Source organism: Eptatretus burgeri, chromosome 15 (assembly GCF_056783735.1).
Source record: "Eptatretus burgeri isolate ZD-2024b chromosome 15, Ebu_testis_v1, whole genome shotgun sequence".
Classification (NCBI taxonomy): Eukaryota; Metazoa; Chordata; class Myxini; order Myxiniformes; family Myxinidae; genus Eptatretus; species Eptatretus burgeri.
In genome coordinates this window covers 24,054,381-24,076,396 of record NC_140975.1, presented here as the reverse complement: position 1 = coordinate 24,076,396, position 22,016 = coordinate 24,054,381, and the positions used below count along the sequence as shown (strand labels likewise).

General features: G+C 39.8%; 1 protein-coding gene and 1 long non-coding RNA gene across 11 annotated transcripts in view; one reads left to right on the top strand and one right to left on the bottom strand.

The window, feature by feature from the left end:
* Positions 1-3,555, top strand: part of MDGA1 (MAM domain containing glycosylphosphatidylinositol anchor 1) — a 369,996-nt gene extending 366,441 nt beyond the window's left edge. For all 3 annotated transcript variants that reach the window (XM_085858359.1, XM_085858360.1, XM_085858361.1), the window contains 2 exons: positions 2,881-2,992; positions 3,265-3,555. In XM_085858359.1, coding sequence (XP_085714485.1) covers positions 2,881-2,992; positions 3,265-3,347 — 195 coding nt within the window. In that variant the 3' untranslated portion in view covers positions 3,348-3,555. The remainder of the gene's footprint in view (positions 1-2,880; positions 2,993-3,264) is intronic.
* LOC147011753 (uncharacterized) overlaps positions 1-22,016 on the bottom strand; it is a 132,415-nt gene that overhangs the window by 75,445 nt on the left and 34,954 nt on the right. For 6 of the 8 annotated variants that reach the window (XR_015052026.1, XR_015052019.1, XR_015052020.1 and 3 more), the window contains 3 exons: positions 3,369-3,442; positions 2,861-2,986; positions 2,126-2,261 (listed from right to left, as the gene is read on the bottom strand). This is a non-coding gene — a long non-coding RNA (uncharacterized LOC147011753). The remainder of the gene's footprint in view (positions 1-2,125; positions 2,262-2,860; positions 2,987-3,368; positions 3,443-22,016) is intronic. The other 2 variants (XR_015052023.1, XR_015052021.1) reach the window with 1 other exon arrangement.

Here is a 22,016-nt window from a genome sequence, read left to right as displayed (position 1 = left end):
AGCCGTCTGCCTGGAACTGACGAAACGACTGTCTGACTGGAACTGAATAAAACAGCCATCTGACTGGAACTGACAAAACGACTGTCTGACTGGAACTGAATGAAACATCCGTCTGACTGGAACTGCTTGAAACACTCTCAAAGCTGTAATATCCACCACCAGCTATCACCAACTGGCTCTCAAAGCTGTCAGAACCGTAACCAGCTATCACCAAATGACTGGAAAAAACGGTCCTCTGTTCCTCTTTATCGGCGGCCTGTCTGGGCGGAGCCCCAAGCAGACTCCAGCCAAATCCACCCCGCCCATTTGCGTATCATTGCACGTGACAACCCACCCGTCCTGCGATCATTCCTGGCCTATGATACCATGTTTGTGGTGCTGGACGAACGGCAGAAAGCAGCCATGTGCCAGAATTACCGAGCGAAAACGTGAAGCGCTCATAAAACGTCAACAACAATTATCACCTCAATGTTCAGCCCGATACGAAAAAGAGCCAGTTAGCGTCCATAGAGCTGCTGAACAGGGTGTCAACGTCGATGGGAAGAGGTGGGTGTCGGGCCTCCGTTTGGCTAACGGCTATCTCACGTGCATGAATGTCTGTCGTAAAGACAACAAGGAGCTTTCCATAATAGAGGGAATCTATTATAATACATTATAAATAGGAATATGATAATAGATTCCCTCTATTATGGAAAGCTCCTTGTCTTTACGACAGACCCTCATGCACGTGAGATAGCCGTTAGCCAAACTAATTATTTACGGTAAATAATTATTTACCCTTCTCAACGCATCACATTTAGAATCCCACCAGTCATGGGGATGGGTCTATCCTGGACATGTATTTATGGAAATAACTGTCTGAGGACATAGATGTCTGTATGCAATATATATATATATATATATATATATATATATATATATATATATATATATATATATATATATATATATATATATATATATATATATATATACACACGTATACGGTTAGCAACAACAGTTATAACTGAAAAGCTAAGTATCTTTTCTGTATGTACTTTGCAATAACAACACTAAAAGGAAAATGTTTTTACAGCCTTGGAATTTTAAAGCTCGAACTGGTTCATTCAATCAGGGAAATGCAAACACACACATATAATGCTGGAAAGCAGTGCACTGCTAATTCTTTTGTTGCTATCCCGACGTTCGACTCTGTCAATGGGAGAGGTTTTCAAATTGTTTTCTCCTCCTCATCCTCCTCACATTTACGTCATTGCTGTGATTGGTCGTCAAACTGTCCACGAGATCAGTAACCAATCACAGCTCGAGCGCTTCAGAGCTCCTGTCAATCATCGAGTTCGGCCACGCCCAGGCACGTGGTCAATCCGTCTTCACTATTTGAAAAGTCACGCACAAAGGACATGTCTTCATTAATATATGGATAGATTTATGTTTCTGTCATCTTTTACTGCAATGTCACCTTACATTGTGTGGTCAAGCTGACAGGAATTTGTATCTACATTTATTTTATCGAAGAAATTGACGTCATGACATCCAAGGGGTCGCGCATAGTCGCCATCTTGTTATGTTTGGTAATCGGCTATGTAAGTATCATCAACATCATGGAGTAATCGACTTTTATTTGACACCTGATCATTCATGGTATTTATTCTTGTTATTTTTTCATATTGTCTGGTAATCGGCTGCCCAAGTATCAACATCATTTGGTAATCGGCTTTCATTCAACGTCGAGGTCTTTCATGGTATTCAGCTTGTTTCTCTCCCATTTCCTTCTTTATCAAAATCTAAATATTTCAAGAATTTGAAGGAACTTCATCCCTGTGCTTTCCCCTGATACTGTGTGACACACAATTTGCAGCAACGAAGTTGGTTGTTTAAAATAACCGATATTTGAAATGGCCGGACCTAATTTTTATTCATTTATTTTCTCGACATTATCAAACACGTTTATGAACAAATGTACAAGATCAGTCAGTTGAGTGATAAGTGACAGGCATGTGTATTTTCAGTGATAGATTGACAGGCCTTCTCATTGTGTTTGCAGGTATGCATACCCATTGCCAAGCCTCGTCACAAATCCATTGTAATGTTCAAATTCTGTTGCCTTACTTCACCATTACATCACCTTGTTTTTGAAAGCTGTGGGCATGGTGTCTGAATTGCTGCAGACATGTCGATTCATTCTTTTGTATACAACACGTGGCTGCGGTTTTGCATCATTGCTGGGAGTCCGTCTCTTCTGCCAAAGGGACTCCAGCACCCTGTAGGTTTTGGCAGGAATCAGTAATTTTGGGGTCCTGCCGATTACTCGACTACTCTTCATCAAAAACAATACTGTGAGATAATTAACGTCCATAAGCTAATGTTAGCAGACTGGTCCCAAGTTTATCGTCCGTCCAAGAAATGGTACACGTTGTGATGCAAGGTCCTGTCTGTGAAACGCCATTCAAACAACTTGATTATGGTCTGGTGAAGAATCAAACTCAGGCGAGATAGCTCAAAGATAAGCGTGACACCCATAGCACCATGCTGTAAGGATGTTGAGTGTTAACCTGTGCCCAAACAAGGATGTTACAATTCTAATCCAAATCTTTCTTGTTTCGCTAACGGTGTCCTGAGGGTCTCATAATGAACATCATGTGCATCGTATGTGTGAGAAGCATTGTGCAGTCATAATTGCATGCTTATGAGCTGATGATGATGTGAATAAACCAGAGGTCATTTCTGATTACCTATACCTGCAGCTGATATGCGAAAGGTAGAATGAGAGGCCTTCAGATTCATTCGCTGAGCATCATTTCTATTGATGGTAGAGTTACTAGATGTAATGCAGCATAAGGTGTGCAAAGGGTTTATCTACCTTCTTTGTGCTGTTGGAAGCTCGTGTTTGAAGCAGTGCGTGGAAGCGGGACGTATGGTCGCCTACTTGTCGACGACATCTCCATCATGGAAGGGTTCTGTCATCATGCAGCTTCAGGGACAGTCACTTCCAGTAAGCAGGCAATGACAAACAATCCCATTTCCCTCACTGTATGAAACGATGCTCCACAATTAATGCAATTCCTTGTTAATTAACCTACTTGCACATTGTTGCAGGGCAATCTCAAAATAGCTCTTTTAGTTTATGTTTTATCTGATGGCATCTGGAAATCTATAATCGTTAAGATATTCTGCAGTACTTTGATCAATTTGTATGAAAAGCTATGCTTATGGTCATATGCAACTTTCTTTTTTATTCTCACGTGCGGTGGGTGCTTCTTGCAGCAGCGAGAAGCAGAATGGCTGCCACAAGAAGCAGGATTACCATACTTCTGCTAGTCCTGATTGTTTCATTTACCCAGAGGTGACAGCTGTGGGTTATGACTTACTTTGAGCCACACGAGATGGGCAGTTGGACATCGTGCCCAATCAGCATCGAGCAGAATCAGAAAGCATTGAGTTGCTGCAAAGAGACAACATATTGCATATCAGATTTTAAAAAGAGAGTCTCCACATGGTACACAAAAAGATGGTAAACTGAAGAAGTGCTTGATATTGATAACAACTTTGAGAGCCATTTCTCCAAATGTCCGGACCGCACAACATATGTTGAAGATACACGGGAGATCTGCTGGGGATATGTTAGAATTAATTTATGGAAAAGGCCTAAGAGGGTGGAGGGGGTTGGGATGGACGGACTTAAACAAGACTACCTACGGGAGCCAGAGCTGCTTGCCAACATTCTGAGTGCATAGCAGGCCTGTTTGTTGGAACCCTGCAGTCTGCCAGCTGCTCTGCTGCACCTAAGGGGCACTTGGAGCCTGCAAAGATGAATGGAAACCTCTTCCCTGCCCTCAGTGAAGGTTGCTAGGAATGCTACAGTAATTCTAATGTGGAGAAAGAGGAGAGAAATGTTGTGGTTGAGGACGTGGTTGGCAAAATGTACTCCATTTCACATGGGCCAACTAACAACTCCGGAACTAAAACATCTCATCGGTCGACGAAATAGTGGGCATTTTACTTGTCATTGAATGGAAGAGAAATCATTGCGGTTTTGTTTTTTTTTTAGAGTTTTAAGAAAGACAACTAGCCAATGTGTTGATTTTATTCCTCTTCGTTGCTTTTTGTTGCTGTTTATTGTGGTTATAAATGCACAAGGGTACAATGACATTGGGAGCTGGACACAGAGCAGAAGACAACTCCACCCCCAAAAAGGAGAACAAAGACTGTGGGAACAATGAACTCCACCTGGTTCTTGAGGTTTAAGATGCTGGGAATGAGTATAGCGACTGGTGTACAAAAATATTGGCTGAAATGTTGCTTGGGGGTCGGTACTCGGGCCACTGTCCCAGCTGCCTTGCCCGAACTACCAAAGCTGCACACCGATGGCAAACTCTAGTTTGAGCTTGGATAAACCAGCCATGGCACAACATTATTTCGTGCACAGATGCACTGCTCAGGTGCTAATCCAAATGTGATGAAAAGGGGCCATGCCCCATTTGGTTGCAAGGGAATCGTGACTGTATGATAATGCTGTGGGGAAAGAACAAATACAGAAGAATTATGTTTGTGAAGATAAAATGTATTGAAATAAAGGCAGACGTCATGTACTTTTTTCCCCCTACACACAAATTGAGTTCTGCAAGTTATTCTGATGCTGGTATGAGCACTTACATTCCTAGTCAAGAGCCACTGTGATGTCACAGCATCAAAAAGGTCTGATGTAACACCAGTGTTCCTAACAATAACTTATTCTTGTAAAACAAGGGGAACAAGAAAAAGAGCAATCGAAGATTGCAGACCCTCGCCAGGACTTGTTTTTTGTAGTGTTTATGTACTGGTGTGCTTCATAATTAATAAGAGACATAATTAGAACTGCCACTTTATAAGTGTTGGCAGTGATGACAGGGTACCAAGATGTCCCGCTTTGATGAAACCCCGCTTTGATCGGACACCTGACCCTGACCCATGACGCTTTTTTATTATTATGCTATTGAATTCAGAATTGGATGAAAATATATTTAATTCAAATCAACTGGAAGATCAAATAGATACAGTCCTGCATTGGAGTAATCAGAAGGAACCCAAACAAGCAAAAAGCAAAGATGAAGTCATCAGGAGGAATCTGGATAGGATTCACATTTCAGCTGCTACTCCTCTACCTCCAAACCCATCTAGGCACAACTAAGTGAGCCTTATTTAAAATAAAACAAGTGAAATCCTTCAATACAGCGCGTGTGGTGAAGCAAATGAGTACACTAATGTTAAAATATGCAATTTATGCTTTTTCAGTTGAAAAACAATTAAAAAGCGTACTTAATATTTGAAATGTAAAAATCTTGTTATTATTGTGATAAACACCTTTATATATAATAGAAGGAATGAAATCGTTCGATACAGCGTGGCAGGGAGCCGCAAAAGAATGATGGCATAAGAAGAACTTAGCTTTCAGAATTCGGCGATCGGCGCGAAATGCGATGGTGGGCGGAAGTGACGTCTTTCGTTTGTTCGTACATGAGGGGAGCGTTTCTTCGTTTTTTTTCCGTCAAGCAATAAATTAAATGGTTTTCACATATAAAACACATTAGTTTCACAAATTTCCATTGAAATACTTGGGTATTTCCGTCAATTGTCACCATTTCCGTCGAGGTTACGCACTGCATCTACCGGACGGCCGTCATTGGCTGTCTTGAGACACGTGGGGGGGGGGGGGGACAGGGGACACCGGAGACGTGGGAGACGTAGACGCCGGAAGGGACATTTCAAACTCGGTGCAATTGTATACAGCGCACGCGCTGTAATAAAAACAACCCAGATCAAAAAAATCAAATAATCCTGGCTGCCTGAACATGTGGCCGATCAAGTTGAAATTTAAAACATGTATTCCCCATCACTACTAGATCATAATTGAGAAGTTTCACGTTGATTGATTAAGTGGTTCCAGAGAAAACATTATTTTATATTTTTCGTAAATCCAATATGGCTGCCAAACCATGTGACATCAATTATTCCTTAACAAATATATACAAGCATGCTGTGGGGAACATTTGTGTGTAGTTTCCCCTTGATCTGTCTCGCCATTCTGGAGACGATTTTTATATGCTTTAGGGCAAATCCAATATGGCCACCAAACCACGTGACCGATGACATCATGTGTATGATCCTTTTGTTCCTCATGGATAGGCGGTCATATGTGTAAAGTTTTGCCTCAATCTGTTGAGGTTTAAAAAAGGTTGAAAAAAAGGCCACCGAATCACGTGACCAATGATGTCATCAAAAAAAATTGTGGACCATTTTATCCAGAGATGACCCTCAAAAATTTTCATACTGGTTGAATGTAGCATTCATCATGCAATTATGACGTCATAACGAAGGCACCCATGATGTCATTAAAAAGTCACACTCATTCCTCACGAGGAGTACTTACAACATGCCGAGTTTCAATATTTTCCTTGATGTGGTTTCAGAGATACAGAGGTCCAAAATTTTTCCGTTTTTCCAATATGGCTGCCACAACACGTGACATATGATGTTATAATTATCATTAAAACATTCAACATGAGTCGTCGCACTAATGGTGAAAATTTTGTCTCAATCCGATAAGCGGTTGCGGAGAAAAACACGAAAGATCTGAGCGCACAAACAGACAGACAGACAAACAAACGGACCCAAATGCAATACCCTCTCTTTCGACGAGGGTAACTAAACCGGCATGTGGTAGAGCGTGTTCCCTTGCCAACCTGAACAGTTTACCTTTTGTATCTCACTCTTAGGCCAGATCTCAATCCGGACCTGAACCAAAATCTAATCGGCTTGTTCTTGTCACCAAACCATCTCATCCACCTTGTTTTGTCATAACTCGTCCAAAACATTTTGAAACAAGTAGAGGTGCATTCAAAATACACCGCCCCCATGCCAAATAAATAAATAACAAATCCTCCAACGCGCGACATTGCCGGAGTGCCCGGCGATGCCGCCATGCAGCACATGGGTTCGGAATTGGGAAGGAGCGGTGTACCATAATTTATTGAATAATTGCACAATTAAAATAAAAAATAACCATAAAATAATTGATTTCTCAATCAATTGCCGAATAGCATACCTAAACACCACTGTTTCATCCAAATCTGTTACTTTTTGAAAATTGTCTCCTGTTTAAGTAATTAATCAAAAAATGAATCAATTCTTCCTTCTCAGACACCCAAGCTGCCCACCAAGTTTCATCCAAATCCGTCCATAACTTTTTGAGATATCGTGCTATATAATCGGTTTTGCACTATCTCTCAATGGTGAGGAATCACTTTAAAAGTCCTAGTGTCCGGATCATCACCAAAATCTAATAAATTCTTGCTTTTCACACACCCGTGTTCACAAAATTTCGTCCAAATCCGTCCACAACTTTTTGAGATAGCCCTGCTGTGTCCACCCTCACTCGTTCATTCCTCTTTATCCCACCTGTGGAATCAACTTCCATTCTCTCTTCAATCTCATTCTTCCATCCAGGTTTTCAAGAGCTATTCAGCACCATCTCAGGTTTCAGATGAAAACATTCCCCATCCAAACCCATGATCTTTTCTACCCCTGTTAACTCTGCCCAAGCCCACCTCTTTCTAACCCTCCTGTTTTTCTTCCTGAGTGTTTGCTTCTCCATCTGACTTGTCTAGCCCACCCCCCCTCACCCCTATGTACTCCCATCATCCTCATTGTTCCTCACATCCCTTATCTTCGAAGTCTCTCTCTACTTTGTCCCTCAACTGCTGTTTTGTATCCCTCACCCCCCTCTCCTTCTGTTGTTTGGTTTATTCTGTCCCATCCTGATTTGTTCTTTGTCCACGCCACGTTATTCTGAACCACCATCATCAGGTAAAGAATGGCCGGTTTACAACTCTTGCTTAACTCCATGACCTCCCGAGCTAAAACATGAAGCGAGTCATAAAACATCTTCTTCATAATGCGGAAAGGGTAGAAAGGGCATATCACTGCCCTAGAGACTGCTGCAGTCAAAAGAGGAAGGTGGGGCGTTGGGGGGGGGGAATCATTACCTGAGGGCATATTGGATTCGGCATAAAATGTTAACCCTCATTGAACACCTCGTGGTGTTAAATCCATTTGCTACATCCTCACGAGTCACATGTCTATCGGTTCTTCGTTTCGAATTGGCGTTGATTACCCAATAAATGTGGACATGGACTTGAGCTGCTATTTTCCATACACAAGAACAAGGTTCATCGTTCGGTATCAGCGTACAACTGAGACGATACGATGAAGAACATATTAATTTATCCACTCCATCAGCATTTTCTGGTGGACTTAGTGTACCTATTTTACAAGGAAGTCGTCTTGCATATCAGTAACCTACCTGGATGTGAAATTATTGTGCCAGACTTTTGTGGATAACTTACCATTACTGTAGGATTCACCAGAACCTCTTGTACAAGGTATTTATTCATCAGCACAAAGACATCTGAGGTGGGTTCAAAGGTGGGTTTTAGAACAAAGCATGCAATCAAATATCTGCACTCCTTCTTTCTTCCCAAATTGGAACAAAAACCAGTTACAGATGATTAATCGCTTCACCCTCATTTGCTGTATTCCTGCCTACAGTGTGCAGCTGAGCATTCACCATGGTCTTGCTGTGCACACATGGCAGGGGGAAGTGCAAGGGGTTTGTGGAGATGCCAACAACACAGGTATCTATTAAAACAAAATTCACGTTTTCCTTTTATTAACGCTGTGTGTCATTCATGAAAGATGAGGATGTAGAGGCATCGTGACCGAATTATTCAAATCTGCTTTTGTTTATAGGTAAACGCACTGTCCTAAAATGAACCGATTGACTTGGGTCATCACATCATGTGACATCATTTTTGGTTGTAATTGGTGTGATGCATTTTATTTGTCGAGGACAAAAATGATTTGACAAGTACACCGTTTTTATATTCAATGTGGAATACAATCATCCGTAATAGTATATTCATTGCTATAAATTGTGTTCTATTTTATGATATACAAATAGGGTACAATTTATATTGTCAGAGTTTAAGGATGACAATGAGGGTATAATTTCTATTGTCTGTGTTTAAGGATGACAATGAGGGTACAATTTATATTGTCTGTGTTTAAGGAAGACAATGAGGGTACAATTTATATTGTCTGTGTTTAAGGACGACAATGAGAGTACAATTTCTATTGTCTGTTTTTAAGGACGACAATGAGGGTACATTTTATATTCTCTGTGTTGAAAGACGACAATGAGGGTACATTTTATATTCCCTGTTTTTTTAAGGACGACAATGAGGGTACATTTTATATTCTCTGTGTTTAAAGACGACAATGAGGGTACATTTTATTATCCCTGTTTTTTAAGGAAGACAATGAGGGTACAATTTATATTGTTTGTGTTTAAGAACGACAATGAGGGTACAATTTATATTGTTTGTGTTTAAGAACGACAATGAGGGTACAATTTTTATTGTCTGTGTGGAAGGATGACAATGAGGGTACAATTTATATTGTCTGTGTTTAAGGCCGACAATGAGGTTACATTTTATATTCCCTGTTTTTTTAAGGACGACAATGAGGGTACATTTTATATTCTCTGTGTTTAAAGATGACAATGAGGGTACATTTTATATTCACTGTTTTTTTAAGGAAGACAATGAGGGTACAATTTATATTGTCTGTGTTTAAGAACGACAATGAGGATACAATTTTTATTGTCTGTGTGGAAGGATGACAATGAGGGTACAATTTATATTGTCTGTGTTTAAGGCCAACAATGAGGTTACATTTTATATTCTCTGTTTTTTTAAGGACGACAATGAGGGTACAATTTATATTGTCTGTGTTTAAGGCCGACAATGAGGGTACATTTTATATTCTCTGTTTTTTTAAGGACGACAATGAGGATACAATTTATATTGTCTGTGTTTCAGGAAGACAATGAGGGTACAATTTATATTCTCTGTGTTGAAAAACGACAATGAGGGTACATTTTATATTCCCTGTTTTTTTAAGGACGACAATGAGGGTACATTTTATATTCTCTGTGTTTAAAGATGACAATGAGGGTACATTTTATATTCCCTGTTTTTTAAGGAAGACAATGAGGGTACAATTTATATTGTCTGTGTTTAAGAACGACAATGAGGGTACAATTTCTATTGTCTGTTTTTAAGGACGACAATGAGCGTACAATTTCTATTGTCTGTGTTTAAGGATGACAATAAGGGTACAATTAATATTGTCTCTGTTTAAGGACGACAATGAGGGTACATTTTATATTGGCTGTGTTTCAGGGTGACAATGAGGGTACGTTTTATATTGTCTGTGTTTAAGGACAACAATGAGGGTACAATTTATATTGTCTGTGCTTAAGGATGACAATGAGGGTACAATTTATATTGACTATGTTTAAGGATGACAATGAGGGTACCATTTATATTGTCTGTGTTTAAGGATGACAATAAGGGTACGTTTTATATTGTCTGTGTTTCAGGATGACAATGAGGGTACATTTTATATTGTCTGTGTTTCAGGGTGACGTACGTTTTATATTGTCTGTGTTTAAGGACAACAATGAGGGTACAATTTATATTGTCTGTGCTTAAGGATGACAATGAGGGTACAATTTATATTGACTATGTTTAAGGATGACAATGAGGGTACCATTTATATTGTCTGTGTTTAAAGATGACAATAGGGGTACGTTTTATATTGTCTGTGTTTAAGGACGACAATGAGGGTACAATTTCTATTGTCTGTGTTGAAAGACGACAATGAGGGTACAATTTATATTGTCTGTGTTCAAGGACGACAATGAGGGTACATTTTATATCGTCTGTTTTTAAGGACGACAATGAGGGTACAATTTCTATTGTCTGTGTTTAAGGACGACAATGAGGGTACATTTTATATTCTCTGTGTTTAAAGACGACAATGAGGGTACAATTTCTATTGTCTGTGTTGAAAGACGACAATAAGGGTACAATTTCTATTGTCTGTGTTTAAGGATGACAGTGAGGGTACAATTTATATTGTCTGTGTTTAAGGGTGACAATGAGGGTACAATTTATATTGTCTGTGTTTAAGGATGACAATGAGGGTACATTTTATATTGGCTGTGTTTCAGGGTGACAATGAGGGTACGTTTTATATTGTCTGTGTTTAAGGACAACAATGAGGGTACAATTTATATTGTCTGTGCTTAAGGATGACAATGAGGGTACAATTTATATTGACTATGTTTAAGGATGACAATGAGGGTACCATTTATATTGTCTGTGTTTAAGGATGACAATAAGGGTACGTTTTATATTGTCTGTGTTTCAGGATGACAATGAGGGTACATTTTATATTGTCTGTGTTTCAGGGTGACGTACGTTTTATATTGTCTGTGTTTAAGGACAACAATGAGGGTACAATTTATATTGTCTGTGCTTAAGGATGACAATGAGGGTACAATTTATATTGACTATGTTTAAGGATGACAATGAGGGTACCATTTATATTGTCTGTGTTTAAAGATGACAATAGGGGTACGTTTTATATTGTCTGTGTTTAAGGACGACAATGAGGGTACAATTTCTATTGTCTGTGTTGAAAGACGACAATGAGGGTACAATTTATATTGTCTGTGTTCAAGGACGACAATGAGGGTACATTTTATATCGTCTGTTTTTAAGGACGACAATGAGTGTACAATTTCTATTGTCTGTGTTTAAGGACGACAATGAGGGTACATTTTATATTCTCTGTGTTTAAAGACGACAATGAGGGTACAATTTCTATTGGCTGTGTTGAAAGACGACAATAAGGGTACAATTTCTATTGTCTGTGTTTAAGGATGACAGTGAGGGTACAATTTATATTGTCTGTGTTTAAGGGTGACAATGAGGGTACAATTTATATTGTCTGTGTTTAAGGGTGACAATGAGGGTACAATTTATATTGTCTGTGTTTAAGGATGACAATGAGGGTACAATTTCTATTGTCTGTGTTTAAGGATGACAATAAGGGTACAATTAATATTGTCTCTGTTTAAGGACGACAATGAGGACACATTTTATATTGTCTGTGTTTCAGGGCGACAATGAGGGTATGTTTTATATTGTCTGTGTTGAAGGACAACAATGAGAGTACAATTTATATTGTCTGTGCTTAAGGATGACAATGAGGGTACATTTTATATTGACTATGTTTAAGGACAACAATGAGGGTACCATTTATTTTGTCTGTTGTGCTTAAGGATGACAATGAGGGTACGTTTTATATTTTCTGTGTTTAAGGACAACAATGAGGGTACAATTTATATTGTCTGTGCTTAAGGATGACAATGAGGGTACAATTTATATTGACTATGTTTAAGGATGACAATGAGGGTACCATTTATATTGTCTGTGTTTAAGGATGACAATAAGGGTACGTTTTAGATTGTCTGTGTTTTAGGACAGCAATGAGGGCACATTTTATTTTGGCTGTGTTTAAGGAAAGACAGACGGTACAGTTTGGGTTGTCTGCTTTTAAGGAAGACAAACTTACAATTTGCACAGAGTGCTTTTGAGGAAGACACGGCACTATTGTTTTCAATTGTCTATGTTTAAAGGAAGACAAATAACATACAATTTATATTTTAGGAAGATAAAAGGTAACATTTATAATGGCTGCCTTTGGCACACCTGAATAGAGACAGAATCGTGGAATGGTTGCTGCAGAATAATCGTTTTCACAGTCAAGAGAAAACCCAAAACCACACAAGCATCGAGTCTATAGAGATCAATGATCTAAGCTATACTGTTCAGGTTAAGTTGAGTTTCTGCACTGGTCATGTTGGATGCTACATGTGCTCCAACCACCACAGCACTCATCTGGAACTAAAATACAGAAAGATTAGACATCACTCAGCATTGTACACGAGCAAAAATACATGATATATCCAGATGTAGAGTGTAAATCTAGAGGTAGTGGACAAAAAAATGGAAACACCAATGTAGGGGTCACTTAATATGCTGTGGGACATGTGGCTAGTACAGCCTGCATGCGTCATGACATAGAGCCCTCCAGTGTGTGGAATTCTGCAGGAGGGATGCAATACCATTATTCCATGAGAAACTCATTCAACTCAAACCTGTTTGATGGAGGTGGAAAGCACTGTCTCAAGCATCATTCCAGAAATCACAAATGCTCGATTGGGTTCAGATCTGGTGACTGAGAGGGCCATGACATATGGATAGCATCAGAATCATGCTCATCAAACCACTGGGCGACCACATGTGCTCGATGGATGGGGGCATTGTCATCCTGGAAGACACCTCTCCCAGCAGAAAAGAAATGCTGCAACATGGGGTGAAGATGATAACTCAGTACCATTAAGTAGCAATTGGCATTTACCTTCCCTTCCAAGGGAATGACTGCATCCAAATCATGACAGTTTAATGTGCCCACACCATTACAGAACCACCAGAACCCTTCACTGTGTTGTGGAGTTCTTTAGTGTTGCAGAGTTCTTTAGGTTTGCACCACATGTGCACTCATCTGTTTGTCGAGAACATGGTGAAGGATGATTCATCTGTCCATAATCACATTTCTCCACGACTCAGTAGTCCATTGCCACGATGTAGTCGTATTGTAGTCCATTGCCACGAGTCGTCTCCACGACTCAGTAGTCCACGACTCTATGCACCACTGGACTCACAAATGTGCATTGCCAAGTTTGATGAGTGGTTTGTGCACTGCAACCTGACTGTGGTATCGTGCTTTGTGGAGTTCTCGGCCAACCATCTTTGATGAAACTGGCTGCTTGCTCCCCAAGTTGAAATTTACAGTCAATTGATCTGCAGTTGCTCACTTGCTTTGCCTTGCACTCCAAATTAATGCCTGCATATCACGATCCTGGAGTATGCACTTCCGCATACCATTACCCTTTGCTGATGGTATTTCCCTTGGAGTTCCATGCTGACATCACCTTAGACGCTGTTGATCATCAAACATCAGCAAGTTCAGCTGTCTTTGTCACTGAATCTCCTGCCAAATGCACCACACCAATCACCCCTCTTTGAAAGTCACTGAGTTGTCCTCTTTCAGCCATGCTAGCCATAATCATCGGCAAACAGGCCTGTGCAGCATTTTTATACATGATCCTAAGCATGCTGGGATGTTATTTGCTTGATCAACAATGGGCCACATCTGTGTAGAAGCTGTTGCTTTCAATATACTTTGTGTCCCTCATTTACCCAAGTGTTTCCCTTTTTTGTCCACTACCTGTACATCTGTATACATCATGTTGGACTATATTAGGCTGCGCATAGCTGACCCTGGAAGAAATTTAAAATACATACATAGTGTATATATAGATCAAATGAATGCATTAATTAGGTTAAGTTCATTTAAAATAGAGGTGAAAGTGCACAAATCAAGTATCTCTGGAACTGACATCACCATGACCAGAGCAGATTCCCAGACTGCCAACATGTTGATTTTTTAATTGTTCTTTGGAGTCTCCTTTTAGCCATGGTGCCAACAATAGCATGCCGACTCTTTGCAAAGGACACTGTGGGATCTTTAACGTCCACCAACTAATGCCGGCAGATGGGACGCCCAGTTTTAATGTCAATCTGAAGGACAGCACATATATTGATGAATTGCCCTGCCTGTGAAACACCAGGATGACAGTTTATAACTGGGTCGGGATTCTAACCAAGGTTACATAGCTTAGGGGTGAGTGTTCGAAACCTCTTGGCAAGAGTCGGTTATGCTAGTTGAACACAGCCATAGTTTGTATTATAATTCATAAAGTTCCATTATGTTGGCCCACAAATAATAATCTGTGCTCTATCTTCTTGACACCCAAACTTTGTTTGATATGTACCATATTTTGTTGATCCTACATAGGTGGAAGTTACTATCAACGACTGATCATGGACAGTCTTGACAGGTTAACCCATGTTAAGGCGCTGTCACACCTTGACGATTTAGCCAGCAATGGCAACGTATAAAAATGTATGTAAAACGTTGGTGTACGCTGAAATTTTGATGTTTTTTTTTTAAGTTTTGGTCGTATTCATAACGTGTTGGTCGTATGCATCACATATTAGTAACGGGCACAGAACGTTTCGTTGTCTTATAGATAACTTATACCAACGAATGCTTAGCCTGTTGTTGGCGTTCACAACCTATGCCCAACGATAGTTTAACTTAGGCATAGCGCACTGCACGTATCGCCGACGAACTCGTGGCGTAGCCTGTTAAAAACCTGCCACACGCCGATTTAAATCATAACCGCCTGAGAATTGGAAGTGTCAACATCACAGTCACATGAAAAACGATAAAGTACGCTGTCATATTTCGTGGTACGTTTAGTACGTCGTGAAATTTCAAGCATGCTGAAAATTTTACGACATACTCGCCGTATGGCTCACACGTTCCAATACGCTGGGAATAAGTTGTAGGCAAGATATGCGATCGTTGACACACGTCGACACAAGTTCCTTGAAAGTTACTCATAAGTCGAAACACGTCGAGGTAATGTTTAGCATACCCGAAACTTATTTTCTCCGTCAAGGCACATTTTCTTTTTTTCTCCTTGGCTCCGTGAAGGCACGTGACGAAATATCTGAAATTGTTGTTGTTGGTGTTGGTGTTGGTGGTGTTTTTTTATTGTTTTTTTTTTAATAGTCTATCACGAATTTTAAAATACTAATGCATGCCCGTAGATGTGTGGCCGTACGTGCAAACCCTCCCACCTCCCCCCCCCCCCGCAAAAAAACTCAAACTGCGTGCCAGAAACAACAACCACACAAGCCGTTCCTTCGCTTTCACGTGCCCGTACGTGCGTGGCTGTACGTGCAAAATATATATATATATATATATATATATATATATATATATATATATATATATATATATATATATATATATATATATATATATATATATATATATATACTTTAAAACTGCTTGCCAGAAACAACCACACAGGCCGTTCCTTCACTCTCGCGTGGCTGTACGTGTGTGGCCATATGTGCGTGTCCGTACGTGCATGGCCGTACGTGCATGGCCGTACGTGCGTGCCCATACGTGCGTGGCGTACATACAAAAAAAAATTAAAAAAAACTTTCAAACCACGTGCCAGAAACAACAACCACACAGGCCGTTCCTTCGCTCTCGCGTGCCCATATGTGCGTGGCCGTACATGCAAAAAAAACAACTTTCAAACAACCACACAGGCCATTCCTTCGCTCTCATAAACGATGACTGGATTGGGGCATTGTGTTTATCTATAAATGCGGATAAGAAATCGAGAAATTATTAGAATACAGTAAGTCATCACTATCCAAAAGTAGTGCGTGCCCGTATGGAATGTTCACATCATTCCACGAATTATCGCTTGCATTGAAGTAACAACTGCTGTGATACACACACAGAGTTAATTAAAATCAAGTTTACCACCCTGTCTTTGCTTGTCATGACATTCGCTGCCATTTACCATTGGCACTCCTACCCCACGGTAACTAAGGCACCGATCGATCCCCATCGTAACCAGCACGGCACGTGACGTCATCGTCGGCCGGCCGTGCACCGGCCTACGCAGCCACGCCCACGCAGCAACGTGTCCTGTGATTGGTAACTAAATGGCGCATCGGCCACGCCTACGCAGCATGTGTCCTGTCATTGGTTGGTAAATAAATGGCCATAACTTGGGAATCACTTGTCTGATTAATATCAAATCTTGAAAAGGCACATACTCAGGTCCCCAGCAATATACCTGGCAAGTTTCAATAAGATCGGATCAGTGGTTGTCAGGAAACAGCGGTCACAGACAGACACACACAAACACACACACACACACACACACACACACACACACACACACACACACACACACACACACACACACACACAGCTGGAATTATAGATAGATGAAATGAGGTCAATGAGATGACAAATGAAGGGGTTGAATGCAGACTGCAGAGCAATGAGTAAGGAAACCCGTCGTTGTGAATCGTTTTTACCACCAAATTGAGATGTATTTCGTTGGCAAGCATGTTGAGTGGAGCTGAATTCCTTAACACTTCCAAAGGCCGCAGCGTTTTGACAATTGGAAACAAAAAAAGATGTGCACTTTTTTTGACAAATTATTTTTGGAACAATTTTTCTTCAATAAATAAATAATAATAAAAATCGTCTCCATGTACATTGTACACACCTTTATCTCGTTAGCACCTCTTCATAAACAACATCGCTGAGGAAACGGCACTTCTTCTTTGTTTCCTCGTCCAGGGCAAGAATACGGAGGCTTTTAATGGCCAATTATTCAATTAGCGCCAATGTATTTTGCCTTTTCGCAAGGAAAAACATGAAGAGAAGAGAAGAGAAGAGAAGAGAAGAGAAGAGAAGAGAAGAGAAAAAACCCGAAATGGCGAACGCGGCTGAGTTTCTCTTCCCCATCGACCACGGCTACGCAGCAACGCTTCTTGTCATTGGTTGATAAAAAAAAAAATGGCCGCAGCAACGGTTCCTGTCATTGGTTGGTAAATAAATGGCCATAACTTGGGAAGCACTTGTCTGATTAATATCAAACCTTGAAAAGGCACATACTCAGGTCCCCGGCAATATACCTGGCAAGTTTCAATTACATCGGACGAGCGGTTGTCGAGAAATAGCGGTCACACACACACACACACACACACACACACACACACACACACACACACACACACACACACACACACACACACACACACACACACACACACACACTGCTGGAATTTTAGATAGATATTCGGACATTTGCTTTTAAGTTTCGACATCGACATGACAATATCCTCCAACAGACAATATTCACAGAGGAGGAACTAAGAATAAGACATGAGCAAACTGAAGAGGCAATCGGACGTGACGTAACGGCACGTGACGAAATATCGGAAGTTATTGTTTTTTTTTTTTTAACGCTGCCAATATGCCATTATACGGTAGCTGTAAATTAGAAACACGTTCAGTAAGTTCTGTGGTCGTCCGGAAGACGTCAATCAAATACGTCTACATACGTCAATATGCGTTGGAGGTACGTTACACATTGGTTCAAAACACGTTACTCATAGGTTAGAAATAAGTTTTGGGCACGCTAAGCATTACCTCGACGTGTTTCGACTTATAAGTAACTTACAAGTAACGTGCCTTGACGTGTGTCAACGATCGCATAACGTGCCTCGACGTGTGTCAACGATCGTGTAACGTGCCTACAACACATTACTCATAGGTTACAAATAAGTTTCGGGTAAGCTAATCATTACCTCGATGTGTTTCGACTTATGAGTAACTTCCAAGTAACGTGTCTCAACGATCGCATAACGTGCCTACAACTTATGGCCAGCGTAGCGGAACATGTGAGTCATATTATGCTGGCATACGTCGTAAAATTTCAAGCATGCTAAAATTTGAGGACAACCGCAAAGTACAACGATGAAATCCAGCGTACGTATGGCAGTGTTTTTCAGCGTGCTCTTAACGTAAACAAAACTTACCCATAACGTATTCGACGTGTGCCAGCGTTTTAGACAAATTTTTCATAAGTCGGCATACGCTGGCTAAATCGTCAAGGTGTGACAGCGCCTTAAGTTGAATTACCTTAACTAAGGATATGCAAACAGGCAACTCCAGCCCATGTATATCCATTGTTGTGTGAAGTTGTTTGCTAACTTTCTGGTGTTGTCACACTGATTATTTATTTCTCATCGTTGGTGAAGACAAATATAATTGCAAGATGATCAACGAAATGTATTTTGGGGAGAAGAGAGCCTGAAAAAGTTTGCTCTCAAATTTCGTTTCAGCGAGGAGATGAGTCGGTGTTTAAATTCTAATAAAATGAATACGCATTCTAAAAGACAGTGATAAATTTGCATTAAAGAAGAGTTATTGTAATTAGTGAAACATGAGATTCATTATCATTATGTAATCTACATATGATTTGTATAATGAGAGACAAAAGTGCATTAAATCTATAAATACAGGGGAGGGAAAGAACAGGCAGAGGGAGATGAGTGTTAAATATGTGCTTTGAGATTTTGCTTCAAAATTAAAAGCAATAAATAACTAATTGATTCATTAAATGTTCCAACACTACAAGCATGATCTTATTTTGCACACGGCGTTACATTTCATGAGTCAATCTTTGAATGACGCACCTTTATCGTTTGAACAACTTGGTAGCTTTATCTCTTGTGACATTACACTACTTTTAGATTTCATATTTGTTGCCAATGTCAAAGGCTGGCGGTATCGTTTAGACTCTATAGGTATGTGTACTCACCACTGAGCTGTCGAGTCTGGGCTCGAATCTTGGCCTCGCTATAAACAGTCATCAGCATGTCGGGTGCCGGGGGATAACTCGTGTACACTTTTCGAAAGACCCCGTGGAATCTTTAATATTCACTAATGACCAGTACTGGCACATGGATCCACCGGCTTAACGTCTATCTGAGATAAGACGCACACATTGATGAATTGCCCTACCTGCAAAACACTGGGGTGAGTTTATAGCTGGGTCGACATTTGAACCCAAGATAGATAGCTCAGAGGCGAGTGCACATACTGTACCTATTAGAGGCTACCGTGCCAGCTCCAATACAAATTTAATTTATTCAAAACTAGCAAAGAATGGTAAGCAAGAGTGATTAAAACACAGTAAGAACATAAATTGTGGGTTATTTCAAACAAATTTGGTATGACAGATGCTCAAAATGTTCTCAAAACAAGATACCCGTACTGACAATTGTTCAATAAGCACCAATGATGTTTTTAGATCCTCGTGGAGGATCTCTAAGTCTTACTCACGTTGTTGTTATTGTGGACTTTTTTGTTTCACAGCCTACAGTTTTCATCGAAACTTCCTGAAACTTGGCGTATATATGTAAAAATACCCTGCACAGACAGTAACTATCTCTGATTTTGAAAATTCCTCCCAGAAAAAAAGTTATGACGTCAAAATATCTCCGCTAATGGAAATCGCCGAAAAAATTATCTCCGAAACGAGGCAAGCTTTTTGAATTCTGTTTGCGGGAATCGAACAGGGCATTAGCAGAGATGAATTACCGCACATAAGATACATCACTATGATGTCATATCAATTTTTATGACGTCATTCCTGTTTTTTGACATTTTTTTTGTTTGTTTCATTTGTTTCACAGTCTAAAGTTTTCATCGAAACTTCCTGAAACTTGGCGTATATATGTAAAAAATACCCTGCGCAGACAGTAACCATCTCCGATTTTGAAAATTCCTCCGAGAAAAAAAGTTATGACGTCAAAATATCTCTGCTAATGGAAATCACCTAAAAAATTATCTCCGAAACTAGGCAAGCTTTTTGAATTCTGTTTGCGGGAATCGAACATGGCATTAGCAGAGATGAATTACCGCACATAAGATGCATCACTATGGCGTCATATCAATTTTTATGACGCCATTCCTATTTGACATTTTTTTTGTTTGTTTCATTTGTTTCACAGCCTACAGTTTTCATCAAAACTTCCTGAAACTTGGCGTATATATGTAAAAATACCCTGCACAGACGGTAACGATCTCTGATTTTGAAAATTCCTCCCAGAAAAAAAGTTATGACGTCAAAATATCTCCGCCAATGGAATTCGCCTAAAAAATTATCTCTGAAACTAGGAAATCTTTTTGAATTCTGTTTGCGGAAATCGAACAGGGCATTAGCAGAGATGAATTACCGCACATATGATGCATCACTATGACGTCATATCAATTTTTATGACGTCATTCCTATTTTTTGACATTTTTTGTTTCACAACCCAGAGTTTTCATCGGATCTTCGTGAAACTTGCCATGTATATGCAGAAAGCCCACGCGCAGGCAGTAACCATCTCCGATTTTGAAAATTCTTCCTAGAAAAAAAGTTGACATAATATCGTCGCTAATGGAAATCGCCTATACCATTATCTCCGAAACTAGGCAAGCTGTTTGAATTTTGTTTGCGGGAATCAAGCCGGGCATTAGCACAGATAATTTATCGCAAACCTGATACATCACAATGACGTCATATTCTTTTTTTTATGACGTCATCATTAAGAGGACGAGGATCTTAGCTCATTCGAGCTTGTTACACCTTAATACGTTGGAATATACTGATAATATAATAATAAATTAATTAACAAGTTGTGGTACATTCAAACAACACCGCCCCCATACCAAATAAATAAATGTCAAATCCTCCAACGCTCAACATCCCTGGACGGAGCATCTTCGATGCTCGGCGATGCCACCTTGCAGCATGTGGAGTCGGAATTGGGAGGGTGCGGTGTACAAGAATTGATTTATTAATTGATTAATTGCATAATTAAAATAAATAAATAATAATAATAAAAATAATTAATTTCTCAATCAATTGCTGAATAGTATACCTAAACCACCACCGTTTCACCCGAATCTGTAACTCTTTGAAAATGAATAATTAATGCAATAATTGATTCATCAGTAAATAAAAAATACCCTTTATAGTCAAATCACTTGTTCACTGTCATGTCCAAATATTAGTTTCTCAGCTCAAACAGTGCATGAGATATTGTCCAGATGAGAAAGAAAATAAATAAGGAATTAATGAATCGATAATAATTAAGTAATTAATCAATTAATTGATTAATCAAAAAAGTACTGTTTTTTCCAAAGTACATCATCACTTTTGTCCCTAAATTTCAGCTTCCTAGCTCAAAGGATGGCTGAGATCGCACCTGGACAAACACACAAACAAACAAACAAGCCGGTAGGCGACATGGGTGGTCGCTATATAATTGCATACTAGATATACAGTTTTTAACGGATCGGGCTGAAATTTTTTGACAAAGAGGTTGATTATAGTGCGCATAAAAGCGAGGAAGCCGATTTTTGATTTTCGAAAAAATATATATATAAATCTGTTTCGGATTTTTTTCAAAAATTTCAAAGTCCCGTTGCTAGGCAACGGTGGCGTCCAGAGCAACGGTGCTCAAAAGCATACAACTAAATCCTGGTATGAACCTACCAGT